Consider the following 17,352-nt stretch of genomic DNA (forward strand, 5'->3'; position numbering starts at 1 on the left):
AAAAAAAACGAAAAAGGAGCCGTTTTCTCATTTTTCTACTTTCAATATTAAATAAAAAAACGAATGATCGAATGATACACGGATTCAGATCAACAACCACTTTCCTTTTTTGTTTCTTGCTATAACAATGGTTCTTAACTGGTTTTGCTTCAGGAAAGTGACACCCCAACACAGCACCAGGATTGAGTAACATATAGGAAATGTAAATAAACCTGTCATTAAAACAAACTGAAATGTATTAATATTACAATGAAATGATTAGACTAAATGGTATGCAAAATTATTAACTTGACATAGGCCGAATAGGAAGATTTACAAATTAAGTTTGCTGATTTTATTTTTACACTACAGTTCAGAAGTGGGGTCAGTAATATTTTTTAATGTTCTTGATATGCTTACTTTAATGTCTTTTATGCTTACCAAGCCTAATTTCTTTGATCAAAATGCAGTAAAACAGTAATATTGTGAAATATTACTACAATTTAAAATAACTATTTTTATTTGAATATATTTTCAAATGTAATTTATTTCTGTAATGGCAAAGCTGAATTTTCAGCATGATTACCCCAGTCTTCAGTGTCACATGATCCTCTAGAACTCATTCTGAAATGCTGATTTGGTGCTCAATAAAAATGTCTTATTATTATGAATGTTGAAAACAACTGTAGTTTTTTTGATGAATAGAAATTTCAGAATAACAACATTTATGTGAAACAGAAATCTTTTGTAATGTGAATGTCTTTACTGACACTTATGATCAATTATTTGTCCATCTTTGCCTAATAAAAGTATTAATTTACTACAAAAAAAAAATCTTACTGACCCTAAACATCTTGCCAGGCAATAATTAAGGTTGACAAATTGTGGTAATGTTGTTTATTTGGGTTATTTCATTATCCTAACTATGCACGATCATATTAGTTGAATTTTATTAGTGTTTGTATATAATGCATTATGCATTGTTGTCCCAGACATCATTTTGGATTGTGACCCACCTGTTGATAACCACTTCTCTAAAAGTTGAAGGATTGCATATATGTTTATACACCAGGGCATTAAACTATTGTTTGACAACCAGAATTTGTCCAAATACATTTTGTAATCATTCTGAAAACTATATATTATGTTCATAAGTGTAAGACTTCTTTTTGAGGAGTATGTTGCTTAAGAATTAACTAAAAGTTTTATCAGTTCAACTTCAAGTTCAACTTCTCTAAAAGTTGAAGGATTGCATATATGTTTATACACCAGGGCATTAAACTATTGTTTGACAACCAGAATTTGTCCAAATACATTTTGTAATCATTCTGAAAACTATATATTATGTTCATAAGTGTAAGACTTCTTTTTGAGGAGTATGTTGCTTAAGAATTGTGTTAGTGTTGTATTTCTTTAAATGCCACTGTATTTGATATTTTGTTATCTGATGCAATGGCACATACATATTAAGTATGTCTTTAAGTGTCCAAATACTTTTTGGGGCTACTGTACATGCTTTGGGCCTAACAAAACAGCATTTTTGTCCAGTTAACGGATGGTGGCGCTGGGCTGCGCTGCTGGAAAGTTAAAGCTCCCCCAGAGACTCTGTGTAGAAACTGCAGATGTGAAAAATGCTCCCACCAATCACCGCGCGCTCAAATGCAGCTGCGCCATTCGCTAACAAACGCATACTGTGCAGTGTTTTGTTGAACATCCGGGTAGTTTCTCAAATACAGTTAAATATGAAATAACGCACAAACCCATTATTTTTAATCCTCACGACCTGCCGTTCATTCTGCACGCTAAACTACAGATTAGGCTCAGTGAAAATGCAGTAACCAAGAGTTTATAATTCTATTATCACTCCAGTATTATATTATATAACAGCGAGCACGACTCATATAATGCGCTTACCTGCAAAAAGTAGACGCAAATGAAGACAAAGACAGGAAAAATCGGGATGGAGGTGTTTTGGTGAGAAACTCGTCACGGGAAACACCCCGACGACTTCACGGTCGACCGAACTGAATCGTCTGACACCCTGAAACACCCTGGTTATGGTCTGTTGATACTGGCCATCCGGTTAACTGTCTTCTGTTGTTTCAATCTCTCGGTTTCTTCCCATAAACGTTCGCGGCGAGCAGAGCTGGATGTAAACATTGGCCAGCTGACTCGGTGACGTCACGCACACAAACAGAAATATGGGCCATGAAGCACATGGGTCCTGCTCCTGCACTACATTATTTTATGACATATTCATAAACACAGCGGTCTCTGGTGTTGATAAGGATAGGAAAAACGTAAATAGTCACTTCTTTTTTTTTTTTTACTCCGGTGAGTAATTCTCAAAGCAGTTAATTCTGTTTAAATATTGTATGGGCACATATATTTTATATATAGGGCCTATATAGAACACTTCCACCGTTACTGCACAAAAGAAAAGATTGTTGACCAGTAGCAGGGCATATGTCACACCTTATGGGGTAAGTTGTCACAAAGGAGCCTGCCATTAAACAGCCTATGGTTTCCCAGCGACATGTAGACAGTAAAATAAATCTATAACATTAAAAAGACGTGACAGCTAGCTTTGGTCTCCTTTAAAATTTGACCATTTCAAATCTAGAGAAAATCAGCTCTATGCACAATTTCAAAATGTTGTTGTTGTTTTAAGGGTATTTTAACAATATTTGGGGTTTTATTATCAATAATTTTATCAATATTGGGCTTAATATTGATCTTGACAAAATACAAATACATCCCTTATGTTTCACGTAGACTTAATCAGCTGAACAGAAATCGTGACTGAATAATTTTGCATCCAGCAGATGTCATCCAAGTATCCTACTGACAGTGTTTGGTTTATATTTCAGCTCTATGCACAATTTCAAAATGTTGTTGTTTTAAGGGTTTTTTAACAATATTTGGGGTTTTATTATCAATAATTTTATCAATATTGGGCTTAATATTGATCTTGACAAAATACAAATACATCCCTTATGTTTCACGTAGACTTAATCAGCTGAACAGAAATCGTGACTGAATAATTTTGCATCCAGCAGATGTCATCCAAGTATCCTACTGACAGTGTTTGGTTTATATTTTATCTTTGGTCTAACAAATGCCAGAGAATCCAGAATTATTGGGACTGACCAATGTCTCACAAAATATCACTGTTGAATCAAGGGCAATTACAAGCTTGTAAATGTGCAGTAATAATAACTTAATAGAAACCATCAATATTAAATATGACACTCTCTGTTGTAGGTGATAGAATTCCCATTTATTTTATCAACAACATGGGCAAAGACTATCCATATGCAGCAACCACTAACACAGAGACATTTACAAAATAAATATGCAACAAGATCTCCATTCAATTTGTTCTTAAATACTAAATAAATAACAATAAATACATCATATCTGTTCAACCCACTTCACTCTGGAGGGTGTCAAAATACTTTTATGGAAAACAGAACTCATTAAATAAAGAAGAATATAAAAAAAAACAATATAAAAATTGTTAGGTAGAAAATATTTGCACTTAAAAAAGAGATTATAAATCTCTGTCTTTAAAATAAATAGGAAGGTTTATAAAACAATTTGTTGTCGATATTCTTAAAATATTGCCTCTTTCACAACGCAGATGGCAACGTCTCTCCTCTTAATAGCTGTTTAAAAGCTGTGTATAGAATTTTGCTTTGTGAAATAAATTAAGTCCATAAATAGACACTGATTAATACATAAACAAAATAACCCTTAACATGAATAAATAATAAATTAAATGTACATTTCAAGGACCCAATTTAAATAGCCATAATATTAATAATAATAATTACAATAATAACATGACGATGGAACTACAAACTATTCATGGAAGTGCAATATCTATGTTCTCAAATACGATAAATATTACTGAATGGAACGGGAGTGCATTTACACCAAATATGAGACAACATTATCATACAGGGATCAAATGTAGCAGTGCTGCATACTAATCATATTTTGTCGAGGGAGGTCATTAATTGTGAATTCACCTTCGGACGTTACACATAAAACACTCTGTTACGCATACACACATAGACTCTCCTCCACAGACACACGACAATCTCACGACTTATTGTTCACGGCAACCTCCATGCACTGAGGGAAGTAAGAAAGGCAGATCAGTGTCGGTGAGAGTTGCTCTAGAAAACAGTAACAAATGGTTTGCTCCAAAAAAATACCCCAAATCAAGAAGAGCCAGCTTGGTTTAAGAGGATCTTGTATCTCATCAAAATTGCTAAGCAGCATCATTTGGAATTGGAATTTGGTCCTTTTCTCTGACTTCCACGGGTCTTGTGACGTTCCTCGTTTACAGAGGGCGCCACATACAAAACCTGAATGTCCTTAAACAGCATTTTTATGTTGTTGGTCTGGTTATTTAACCCACAGTGTCTTGCAGCTGCCGCTCCTCTGCTCACACCTCAATGCCTTTGACGGCCTGGTTGATCGACTCGAGGAGGGCTCGGTTCTCTGGGTTCTGATAGCACTCCTTATCGGTGAACATGTGGGTCAGCGTGTCCACGTAGGTGTCAAAATTCTTCTCAGTGATGGGTTCTTGCTGTGGTAAACAACAGATAATGGTTTGTTAAAAGCAAGCTACATAAAAGTATAATGTACAAATAATGTACAATATTTGTGCTTGTTGGGCGTAGTCATAAAAGGTAATAGATAGCAATCGGACTGACCATCTGTGGTAGACGGATGTTGGCAAGGCTGCGGATAAGAGCCTGGCTCAAGCCTGACAGTTCCATGAACAGAGCGTCATTCTTCTCCTCTATGAGCTTATTCTCCTCCTCCATGCTCTTGAGGTTCTTCTCCATGGATGAGATCTATTGAGGGATAGAAATGCATGAATAAACAGCAGCTCCGAGGTCAAGCTGTGAAGTATCCCTTTGTGTTGATGAGGTACTGTCGTTTGTAATATTTTATTTGAAGTATTGTAAATATTATCATTATCATTATCATTATATTTCTTATGGAAAGAAGTCACCAATAATCCTATTTTCAATTAGGGTTTTGCAGTGATGAACAGTAAGAGCCTAAAAAAAAAATCTTATTACAAGCAGTTACCAGTGAAGGGTCTTATGCTATATGCTCACATTTCAGCCATATGGAAACTGTTACAAATCTGTCTTCATTACAGTTTCTGATACATGTACTGTTCAAAAGTTTGGGGTCAGTAAGAGGAAATTAATTATTTTATTCAGCAAGGATGCAATAAATTGATTAAGTGAAGACTTTACATTTTTTTCTATTCTAGAACTTTTTATTCATCAAAGAATCCTGAAAAAAAAATGATCATGGTTTCCACAAAAATATCATGCAACACTGAAGACTGGAGTAATGGTTACTAAAAATTCAGCTTTGCGATCACAGGAATGAATTATATTTTTCAAATATATTCAAATAAAAACTGTAATAGTATTTCAAATTTTAGATTGCAAAAATATTTCACAATATCAATGTTTTTACTGTATTTTTGGCCAAATAAATGCAGCTTCGGCGACCATAAAATTTTTTTAAAAATCTTATCAACCCCAAAGTTTTGAATAGTAGTGTGTATATGTATTTGATAAAAGCAGACCTGTGTATGGAGGTTGGCCATGTCTGCTTCCATCTCGGAGTTCGACTCATTCAGTTCATTGATTTCTTTGTTCAGCTGTTTTATGTCTTCATCATTGTCAAGAACTGAGGGGATAGAAAAACAATGCAAATGTTAATGAAGAGCACAAAATGAACATAATGGAGGTGAAAGAAGATAAACGAATTATATTTGATCTTACCATCACTTGCCCTGAATTTCTTGCTGATGTAATCATCTCCTGGGAACCTGGCTCTCTTCTTGTAAGCTGAAGCTCTAGGGCAACCTGATAGACTGTAGAAACACATTATAATTGCAAGATATGAAAAAATTTGCCTTAGGCTTATTGTTTTTATTACATCATCACTCAATAACCACAGAAAGCCAAAAATAGGCATTTCTAATATTTCAAAACATATTAGTAAGGCATTTCCAAGACAATTAGTTTTTGTTATATTTCTAGCATAAATATATATATATAATCTCTGTATGAAACAGTGACTGCATAGTTTTAATTTACTCACAGCTTGGCCTACATCTGGACTATTTAATACTATAATACTAATATTTATTATCTGTAAATTTCACTAGGTCCTGTCTGTACCTGCGATGAGTGAGAAAACTGCCATTGGCATGTCCTGATCCATCACATCCTGGCGTAGGGCAGGTCGGGCCCTCATTCTTGAAGGCTTTCCAGGAGAATGGTGTGCCATTTAACATGCCCTCCTTCTGCCGGCGTGCTGCCAGTGGGCACCCATAGGCACTGCGGTGGGTGGCATATTTCCCACTGATATGCCCCAGACTGTCACAACCTGGCACCGGGCACCTATAGAGAGGTAAGTGATGAACTGGCAGTCAGTTTTGGCATTCTGTAAAGATACAGGCTGTGCTCAATAAATCCACTGTTTTCGTACAGCAAAAGTTGAGATTGTTTTGTAAAAAACATACTTTAGGAGCTCAGAATCTTCTTTGTCATCCTTAGTTGGGGTGGTTTTGATTCCTCCCTTCTTGGCACGTGGACATCCAGACAGACTGCAAAAGAGAAAATGCAAACGTTATTTTTTTTTACATGAGCAGTTTGATATTTTTTTTATACAAGAATAGTTGCAAAGCTTGACACTGAATCCTAAAGTGCATCTTGAATGTTGATGCATTAAATATAAAATCTCTTAATTAACATACCTTCTATGGGAACCATAGTTTCCAGTGATGTGTCCTGATCCATCACAACCTGGGGTAGGGCATCTGGAGGCCACAAAGAGAAAGACATGCTGTTAGCAAGAACTTAGCATTGCTTTAGAAAGATAGAATTCAAATATCACACATACAATCATACTGGAAGTTTAAATAAACTTTTGGGCTTCAGTCTGGATGCTTAATGTGTCTCAGCTGGTTCGATGCATCTCAAGGACACAGTCCAAGAGAATTATATTTTTGTCCACTGAAAATGTAAAGTGATTACTGGTTCAAAGAGTACAAGAATAGCCAAAGGGACAGTAAAAAGTGTTTTACAGAAACAGCAGTATTAAGTAAAGTCAAATAAAAGCAGTAATCGGTGAAGTTTGGTGAGGAGTCATTAGAGGAAAAATTAGAGCACAGACATACTTGAGTTCAGCAGTGTGGGCAGCCATGAGGGTCCGAAGACTTTTATCAGCAAGGGGACAACCAGAGAGACTGAAGAACAGTAGAAAAACACCAGGAATAAAGAATAGAGGGAAGAAGATTTAATTGAAGATGGAAGATATATATATTCTGTAGTATGTCACTGATTCGTCGTATGTATTTTAGCATATATATATATATATATATATATACAGTATATATATATGTGTGTGTGTGTGTGTGTGTGTGCTAAAAATCACACTAATATAAAGTAACCTAAATTAACTACAAAGAGACGTGAGTAAATGAGTTGGCCAAATGCATTAAAGAGACATATAACATTTGCTTTGCAGTCAATGTACAGGTTTATGCTATAGGCAGCTGAAGCTGTAAGGATTCAGCAGAGGGGAAAACAGATAAAGAAAAAAATAAACCACAAGCAGGGCTGGTCAGACTAGAAATACTGTGTCAGCTTCTGGCATACCTGCGGTGTGATGCATAGTTCCCAGTTATATGTCCACTGCCATCACAACCTGGTGTGGGACATCTGGAGGGAGATGGAGAGAGTATTAAATCCCTGTGGAATCATTCCGGAAATGTATTTACCTTAGCAAGACACTAAATTTACAGACTTCTTTTATTGGCTTAGCAGATGTGTTTTATGTTTAAATAAGGCAGTTGTTGCAGCAGACACTTACAGCAAGATCTCTTTCTTGCTGTCCTTGGGCTGGAATTTGACCTTGAAGCTGGAGGTTGTGACCTCACCAGGGTACTTCCTGTCCTCCATGCTCCCCTGAGTGGCATCATCATCGTCTCCATCAGAGGAGGCGTATGAGTGTGTGGTGTACTCAACCTGAGGACATGGCACATCACAACAGAAAATTATAAAACAGGTGCAAAACTGTGACAGTAAGGCGTTTATTCCTAAATGCTGTCAACCATGATTTAACCATGAAGTAAGACTATGTGAATATATCTCAAATTGATATACATTTACCTCCTCTGGCTCCTCCTCTTTCTGTCGGTTTGACTTGGTGTAGTCCAGAGGCCCCTCCCACTCCTCTTGTTTGTGGGTGTGGCTGGAGTGGGGTGAGGTGACGCCATGGTGTTGAGAAGATGATGACGAGGATGAAGATGGGTCTGGTGACCTGACTCCTTCCCTCTTGGGTTTTTTCATGCTGAGGTCCAGTGTGCCATTCTCATCCACCTCAATGTCCATGTCCTAGATTGTAGAAGAAATTAATTAGAATATAGTGTATATAATGTGGATGTTATGGAACCTAACTTTCCAGATACAGACAGAGAGAAACTCACTTTGCTGGCCTGATCTGGCTGTCTGGTGCTGAGGTTTTCAGGCCTCTCCCAGCAGCGGGTGGACAGGTTGAGAATGGCAGTGGCAGCCATGTGTGCGGCTTCGGCATCATGGGTATAATCGTACCCACTTGAGGTGGAAGAGGAGCTGCTTTTGGTGTATCCTGACAGGCTGTGGCTGGGGGACGAGGCTTTGGGAAACGGTTTGGCTGTTCATTATAATAATAATAATAATATGCATTTCACTATGCTATCAATAATTCATTATCTATTGATATCTGTTGTATTTGTTTCTTATTCGTTATTTTAAAGGGAATGAGGGGGGTGCTTACATTTGAAGGCTTTAGGTGAGGTTTCGCTGGTGGGCATCTTGGGTGCAAGCATGCGGTTGCCGAACACCTGTACATCGAAGGTTGCATAGTCAAAGGACACCTTAGAATACTTCTCCAGCTCCTTGGCCAGGTTGGCACGAGGAGTGGCTGGCATGGCATTGGGCCTGTAGCTACCGTACTGAGGGATGTCCAGCTGTTTCACAAAACACATCGGCCTGTAGAGAAAAGAGTGTTTAGTCACAATGTTTACCCATCAAGCTCTTTTGTGTCTGTTAAGGTTTTAGCCAGGATGTTGAAAAGTGGAGGAAAACACTCACCTGAGAACTCTGTCAGAGTTTGAGCCTCCGCTCACAGGATCACTCACAGAGATCTGCGGCTGTGACTGCTTTTCATGGCTTTTGTGTTTCCCTGCAGCAGCAATAGGGCAGCCAGAGAGACTAAAAGTGTAAAATGTAAGAAAAATACATGGTTTTAGGGAAACTTGATGTGAACAGAAACTGACACCTCAAAAAATAGTTAAGGAGCAGTACCTGCGATGTGTGTTGCGGTTGCTGTTCACATGTCCCTGTCCAGTGCATCCAGGTGTTGGACACTTTAGTACATTCTCGTGCATTGCCAAGACTAGTGCCAAAAACACACATTATTATATTGAATATTTAATACTACCTTTCAAATGCTGTTTTTTAAATAATTTTATATTTTTATTCAGCAAGGATGCATTTAAATTGACCGTAAAGACATTTATAATGTTATTAAAAATACTTTTAAATAAATTAAATAAATGTAATGTTTAAATAAATATTTAATGTTTTAAATGTTAAATGTTTCATTTAAATAAATTGTTTAAACTTTCTATTAATCAAGCAATCCTGAAAAACAAATTGTACCACGGTTTACACAAAAATGTTAAGCAGCACAACTCTTTTCAACATTGATAATAACAAGAAATGTTTCTTGAGCACCAAATCAACATACTAGAATGATTTCTGAAGGATCATGTGACACTGAAGTGTAGAGTAATGATGCTGAAAATTCAGCTTTGCCATCACTCAAATAAATTACATTAAAATATACACTTTAGTACAGCCTTGGTGAGCAAAAGAGACATTAAAAAAGTCTTACTGATCCCAAACATTTAAACAGTAATATATATACATTTTAAACTTTTATATAAAATATGTACATGCATTTTAAATGTTAATACAATTTATACCAAAAACTTAATATTAAATTTAACATGTTTTTTAAAATATATATATGAATATATGTTTGTGTGTGTCTGTGTATGTGTGAGTGTGTGTCACATACTATAGTAATGGTGCAACACAATGCTTACTCTCTGGAGGGATTCTGTCCTTGTGTGGGCACCCAGAAAGGCTGCGGTGGTGTGGGTATAATCCAGTCACATGACCTGCCCCATCACATCCTGGAGTAGGGCACTTTACTTCCTTCTTCTCTGATCTAGAACCTTCTATGTGAGAAGACAAAAGCAAATTAAACTCCACACCCCCACACACTGTACCTGCATGATAATGTTATCTAAATTTAACTGGGGTCATAAGAGATAGGCAGAAATTTTCTGTCACCTTTGCCATAGTATGCTCTACGAGCTGTGATGTCCATGGTCTTATTCATCCTCTCTTCTGAGCTGTGGTAGCGCTGCTGCTCAGGAGAGCAGCTCTCTTCTGAACTGTGGCCGGTTTGTTTGGCTTTCAGTGCAATGGCCTGTTCGAGAAGTCCCAGGTTCCCCCGTGTCATGTCGTATGTCTCTGAGTCATCTGTGACCTCTGACCTCTGTGACATGCTGTCCAACTCGTCATAGTCTGCTTCATCGGCCTCCTCTTCTTCTCCGTCATCTTCCTCTTCCTCTTCTTCTTCTTCCTCTCCATCTGAACCCAGCTCGATGACTACAGTGGGCGAGTCTTTATCCGAAGCATCATCTCTTTCTTCTTCATCCTCCTCCTCCTCCTCTTCACCAAGAGGATGGTCAAGGTTTATGTTGCTGTGTGTCATCACGTCTAATTCCTGAGCTGACGCAGCGGGGACAGGGGCAATTAGGGAGGAAGGCTCTACCTGGGATTGGATCTCCTCCTCGTCTTCTTCCTCATCATCATCATCATCTTCACTGTCTTTCTCTGTCTCCACAGTCTCTTTGGTCTGGATTTTGCCAAAGTCTCCACTGAAGTACTGGTGATCCGAGTTGTTCTTCTGGCTCAAACATTGTGTTTCCTCTTCCCCCTCTTCTTCCTCCTCCTCCTCCTCCTCCTCCTCCTCTTCTTCTTCCTCAACTGTTGTCACAGGCTCGTCGGTCTCTTTTAGCTGCTGGGTCACTCGCTCCTCTTCTGTAATCTCTTCTGCTTCCTCCTCTACCTCTTCCTCTCGAGCCTGAATCTCTTCTGCGACCTGTAGCCCCTCCTCTGCCTCAGTATCCATGGTGATTTGTTGGATGGATGTAGCCTCGATATTGGCTTCTTCATTCTCAATTTCATTCTCTGGAACTGGACTTGATGTTTCTCTGACAGGTGTCTTTTTCTCTTCTAAATCCACTTGTGAAATTTCTTCTGAAGGAAAGACAAAAAGGGCAATTTATAAACTACAATTTTTTAGTTAAATTAAATTTGAAAAAAAATGTTTCTGTGATGTTTGGGTGACAATTGCTGATATAATAAAGCTTAAATACATAAAGACTATAGTACATGCACTGCATGGCACATAACTTCAAAAATAATAAATAATTTCTGTAGTTAATAGGTTATTAACCCACCTGTCATTGCTTCTGATGAAGGTGTTTTTTCTTTTGCTTCCATCTCTTCATCAGCAGTGTCCTCTTCAGACTCCACACCCTCATCTTTTGTTTCTGTTTCACTGTTTGTGTCACTGTCTGCATTGAACCCATCATCCATGGCCAGCTTTAGGGGGTTTGGCTTCTTTTTGGGGGCTGGCTGATTCTCCTCGGCCTCCTGGAGTTTTCTTTTCTTAGCCAATGGGCAGCCCAATGCACTGAAACAGATGAAAAGTTTCTATAAAAACTCAGCTTAATTTTTTAAAATCTTTTTATTGGCAGCTATTAGAGACAGAATTCTTACTATTTACCTTCTGTGTCGTGCATACTTTCCACTGACATGGCCTAAGCCATCACATCCTGGCGTAGGGCAGCTGCAAAACAGGGGTTTTGATTAGCTATATTCATTAACCTACTAAACTCTGGTCTTTATAAACATGATGAGTAACACTACAAAGCATAAAAGCTCTCACCTGTATTCTTGTCCGACAAGCTCAAGAGGAACTGATATAAGGAGAGAGATAAAAGCTCTGTCAGTCATCAAATTCACTGAAATGGACAAAAAAAAAAATCGAGTTTTTAAGAGGCTCTCACCTCTAATTCCTTTTGAGCGTGTCCTCGTCCGCTTCTCATCTGTGTCTTGGCTCATCTGGAACACAAACACATGAGTGGTTTATGAGATTATTATAAGTATTTTTTTTTTTTAGATATTTACACTCTCCATTTCTCTAATGTGTCTCTAAAAATCATATAAAAAAGTACACTATCACTGTTCTCCAGCTCTTATACATTCAGACTGTGATTTTTATTCTCAGATCTGAGCAGGTCTGATTTCACAGACACCAGAGTAGCCCCAAGTCCTTGCTTGTAAAGAGCTCAATCAATAATACACATCCAATAAGTTTTTTTCAAATGCACATCCCTCCCAATCCTTAGTGGAAGCGAAGTAAAATATAAGAAAGAAATGAGGCCCTCCCAGAATGAGAAAGATGTCAGAGCTTCGGAAAGGGAAAAGTACTTTTAGCTTCTTTGGTTTTGTGGTAGAGTATAAGACAAGAGATAATTCATGAAAATGAAACTACTCTGACTCACACACACACAAACACACATAATGTCTCACTTTTAGTCTCCTACTCCTCTTGTTCTCACAGCTGCTGACTCTGTCCCCTCGTGTCCACCTCTGGCTCAGCAGCTGGCCTCTGAACTCATTCTCTGTTGGACAGAAAGGATAAGACAACAATTTCAGTCTGACATGTCCAAATATTAAAAGGTACATCCTTAATATTACACAATGAAATGAGAAAAAAATGTAAACTTATTGAAAGTGGCATTAAAGCGGTCTTGACAGTGTATTCCCATTTTTGATGTTTAGCAAATTAGTTAAACTATTTATTATATATATTATATATAAATTATATTTTTATGAGTAATATTAGTTTGAAATATGCAATAAAACTTAAATAACCAGAAAACACATATATTCTTTGCAAGCAATTGAGCCTCTAAGATCAAAAAGTAAGCAAATCTATGCCAGTGATACTGATTCATACGCAATTATTGTAATGTCATTTTCCACACGATGACTATTAAATATGAACACCCCTAATTCAGAAGCAAACATTAAATAGCCCCCAGAGGACCCAAGCACATTGGTCCCTGAATGGGCTTTCAACAGTCCATCGTGGTCTGATAGATTCTGCGTGCCTTCATGGCTCTGGTGTTGATTATTCTTCCTGGGTGACGAGAGATCCGGCCGTGACCCAGCTGTTTTTATCAGAGCATCATTACATGTGGTCTGATTACGTTTTAAGCAGCACCTGGTGCTCAGTCACGTCACACACGTAACAGGGGAGGGAATTCCCTTGAGAACCGCAACAATTGCAGCACTTGCCACATAAAACGCAATACGCAATGCAAACCTTTCTTAGAACTCAATGTCCCGTGTCTGTTCGTGTGGAAACCAGTTAAACTGACTTTACTGCATTTGCTGAAGCCTTGTATAAAAGTAAGATGAATACAAAAGAGAGGAACACAAAATACCTCTGAAAATTAATTTATCATTATTTTCCAACACATTAGGAGTCAAGTAATATAATTTGATAGTGTTCTTCAAAATAGTGCTTTCAAAGGCACTTTCAAAGACAACAACATGTAAATGATAAGGAACATTTACATGCTGAAATGTTATTTCTAGATAAAAAAGGTGAGTTGATGCCAGTGTCTTTATACCAAATCACTTGACCTGAGGGATTTCAGGCATCCCTTTTATATTTTTTCTAAAAAATTAGGCCCACTCTCTTAAATAGCTGTTTGTTCCAGCATACAAAAAAACATTGTTTGACTCCCATATAGTAGGCCCATGCATGAAATGGACCAAAGGGAGTGCATGTTAGCCACAAATTGCTCTTACGTTTTAGTATAGATTAATATTAGTATTTCTTTTGTCGCATCAGGCCCTTGACTTTGAAAAAGCACCATGATGCTTCTGCGCATAACCTCTTCTAGCACACCACGCCTTTCAATTACTATCAGCCAAACCCTCCGCCTTTAAAACACTGTCACTTTCCTCGAGGAGAAACAATGATCCAGCAGAACATGTTTATAAGACCCGTGACTGTATTATTAAAGCAATAACGTTTAAAGTCCAACCTACAGAGGTCCTAAAACAAGCATAAGCGACGAATAAAGAGCAATTTAAATGTAAAACTGAAAGAAAGGCAATAATCTAATAAATGAATAGTGTATTATGTAGGCCTAGCCCGAAGTAAACATATGGTTCGTTCGCATTGTTTTGCTTCTCCTAAATAACGCACGCACACAAGACGAAACATATGCTGCTTTTGCGCTTCTTAAGGGTTTCTAATGACTATTTGTCCACTCCCATAAAATACATTGTAGCTGATTTGTACATGTATCTCTGACTGACATAGTGTGAATGAACAAACTTCGATGAATATTTCGCTTGGCTTTAAACTTCCACGTTTCGGATTCGACTATAAATAGCTATAGTTTTAAAACAAGCACAACACTGAAAATGTAATATGAGAGCCAGGATATTGTGTTATACATTCGAGAGAGGCCTTTTAAGTTCTTGAAAATAAACCTGCGATGTAACTGAAATACAGATATTAAAAAAACATTGTAGAATCGTTTTTTGTACGCAAGCGAAAATAAGACAAAATGTGCAGGAAATGTAACTTAAACACGGTGGAATGGCACTTCTTCTTTAAGAGATTACAAGTCCGGCGTCCATTTGGCTTCAATAGTAACGGAAATCCAAACCAGCAAACCTTTCCAAACACTGAATTTCTCATCCACATCAGCATCCGAATTAGTAAACAAAAAAATACCATAAGCAAACGACGTTTTTTCAAGGAGATGCGAGCGGCCTCTTGCTCTTTGTAGGCTGTGTGTGTTAACTTCAGTGTTGTACACCTCCCCTTCAGAATGAGTCTCGTGCCGCTACCGTTAAAAACCTCTTAATAAATCGCTCGGGACCGGTTCGAAACCTCTTCATGTCGTAAGCAAGACGCGTATATCCATTAATCGACAGGTAATGTGAGCATAAATGCTGCCAAAATCATTTCTCCACACGCTTTGTCGAACGATACTGACTTACCTTTCGCTCACAGGCCCATTGTCCACCCCTCCTCTACCCTGCGCCGTGACATCATCATCATAGTAAATCATGTACAACACAAGATGGAGAGAGGGCCGCTACTGACCCCCACCCACCCGATATAAAACACTCACACGCAAGAGGAAAGTCGTTTGACATTGTACTTACAATCTAAAATAAATTCTTCGGTTATTTTTTGGGGGAAAATCTCTACGTTTAGATGCAGGAGCTCAGCTGAAAGTTCAGCACCCAGAACAGCGCTGTTTCAGTACCATGGACAGGAGCGCTATCCGTGGCAGGTGTCTAGCAAGAAAACGCTGTTTTCAATGAGTATACAGCAGTTTAACGATGAATACACTGAATATTACATTAAAAAAAGCAGACAAATAAATAAATAAATTACGCAAAAAAGATCAAGTAATCTGAACATCAAATAGAAGCATTTGTTTTATGTTTAAAAAGACTATTGTCCGATTGCCGTACACGATACTATTCAGTATCAACAAGAAAGAGAATAATTTCTGTAACTGAAAAGACACAATTCTTTAATATGGATCTACTTTTTCTTGCGCACTGACACATTTGCCTTGCTTCAAAAGCGTTGAACTACTTTTCTTTTATGTTCTTCTAGAAGCCTAACAACGTGACCTAGTTTTGTGGAAAATGATTGAATTAAAATAATCTGTCTAAGTAAACGGTTAAATTATTATTATTTCTTGTTATTAGTTTGCCAGACTGTAAAATGTCGAATAAAAGTGAAGCTTTAAGTTTAACTGCTGGCTTAATTGTTTTATGATGTCAAGGTGATTTTAATTGTTTTTAAAAAATCACTTTTCTACCTGAGAAATGAACATCAAAAAAAAAAAGGAAAAAAAAGTTAATTTCACTTTTTGGGACACTTTGAATTTCTTAATTCTCTTAAAAATAAAATAAAATAAATATATAAATATATATTGTTAACATTATTATTGAAATCATTTTACAGTGCTGTAAACCAATCAAACACAGCGCAGTTGCAAAGTTTGATTAATGGTAAAATATTATAATCAACCTATAAATACTAATATATTATAATTATTATACGGTTACATGCAGTGGAAAGAAAGGTAACTGAAAATGCATTTGCTCTATAATGAAGGGGGAGGGGAACTCTTTACTAAACTTCAAAAAAAGTTTCTTATCATGTATGAAGCATGCAAAAGCCTTTGAGAGCTTTGCATATTTAATGACACCGAGGTTCTTCGGTTACCAGCTGTAACTTTGCTCACCCCTGATCCTACAGTTTCGTATACAGATGGATATCCCAGCATACAATTAAAGCCACAGTCTGTTCCCACTGGCCAGACACTGTGTATAAATATTACATAGGATGCCAGCTGAGCGAATGAGAAGCACAACACCCGGAATCCCCCCCCAGGCAGATGGACTGATCCCTCCCAAATACAAAAGTTTTTAATACGCCAGAAGTCCTACAGCCTCTGAGTTAAAAGCACAGCTCCCTCTGGGAGACAAAAGTTGCCTTTGTTTAAAAACGGTCTGCACAGGGATTTCGTTTTAAAGGCTTTTAAAAGATACAAAAAAAAAATAAAAAATCAGTGATCTGGTCAATACTATGCGATTGTCGATAGTTTGAAAGAGTTAAAACGTAATCCAAGGCTATTCAGTCAACGTTTTATATTAATACTTAAAATGAAAGTAAACAAGGAAAGAAACAACAACTGTGCCTGTCGGTATAAGTTTATAATCAGTACAATCAGTATTCAGTATAATTAGTCGGTATAATTATATCACTCGTGTTTTAATTACAATAATAAACGTATTGTGAATAGTTACTGTTAACAAAAAGTTAACCAAACCCAAATACACCGGCTATCAACAAAACCACGGCGCACCAGACTATATCTAAGTTTGACGCGAGCAAAAGACTTTATAAAAATAAGAAATCCAGCACTCACCGAGAAAAGTTTTACACAGCTTCATCCTTGCGGTGATTTCTTGGCCTTTGACACCGCAAAACTACTTAACTTCATTACAGAGAAAGTTACTTTAAAGAAAACTTACAGACAGAGGTGGGCGGTCTTATTTCGTAGAAGTTTGCTTCCAC

The 17,352-nt window shown here is 37.4% G+C and overlaps 2 protein-coding genes across 5 annotated transcripts in view; both read right to left on the minus strand.

Moving 5' to 3' along the window:
* LOC107756374 (protein-L-isoaspartate O-methyltransferase domain-containing protein 2-like) overlaps nucleotides 1-2,155 on the minus strand; it is a 6,549-nt gene extending 4,394 nt beyond the window's left edge. Inside the window, exon 1 of the mRNA XM_016573427.1 lies at nucleotides 1,894-2,155. The gene's annotated coding sequence lies outside the window, so the exon portion shown is untranslated. The remainder of the gene's footprint in view (nucleotides 1-1,893) is intronic.
* Nucleotides 2,156-4,298: 2,143 nt separating this feature from the next.
* On the minus strand, nucleotides 4,299-17,278 carry LOC107756375 (myelin transcription factor 1-like). Of its 4 annotated transcripts, none has more exons than XM_016573429.1 (23): nucleotides 17,204-17,278; nucleotides 12,750-12,841; nucleotides 12,224-12,278; nucleotides 12,103-12,133; nucleotides 11,941-12,003; nucleotides 11,612-11,847; nucleotides 10,434-11,405; nucleotides 10,184-10,318; nucleotides 9,378-9,468; nucleotides 9,165-9,284; nucleotides 8,848-9,062; nucleotides 8,519-8,706; nucleotides 8,202-8,426; nucleotides 7,903-8,057; nucleotides 7,689-7,751; nucleotides 7,208-7,276; nucleotides 6,785-6,847; nucleotides 6,551-6,634; nucleotides 6,207-6,428; nucleotides 5,805-5,896; nucleotides 5,606-5,709; nucleotides 4,707-4,850; nucleotides 4,299-4,579 (listed from the first exon to the last, which is right to left on the minus strand). In XM_016573429.1, the coding sequence occupies exons 1-23, from the start codon at nucleotides 17,226-17,228 to the stop codon at nucleotides 4,436-4,438; spliced, it is 3,588 nt and encodes a 1,195-aa protein (XP_016428915.1). In that variant the 5' UTR covers nucleotides 17,229-17,278; the 3' UTR covers nucleotides 4,299-4,435. The 4 variants fall into 4 exon arrangements, with proteins under 4 accessions (XP_016428915.1, XP_016428916.1, XP_016428914.1 ...); XM_016573430.1 differs by having other exon boundaries at nucleotides 10,184-10,315; nucleotides 10,434-11,408; XM_016573428.1 differs by having other exon boundaries at nucleotides 10,434-11,408.
* Between the last annotated feature and the right edge of the window lie 74 nt (nucleotides 17,279-17,352).

The sequence above is a fragment of the Sinocyclocheilus rhinocerous genome, unplaced genomic scaffold (genome assembly GCF_001515625.1).
Source record: "Sinocyclocheilus rhinocerous isolate Xijiao unplaced genomic scaffold, SAMN03320098_v1.1 scaffold712, whole genome shotgun sequence".
Taxonomy (NCBI): Eukaryota; Metazoa; Chordata; class Actinopteri; order Cypriniformes; family Cyprinidae; genus Sinocyclocheilus; species Sinocyclocheilus rhinocerous.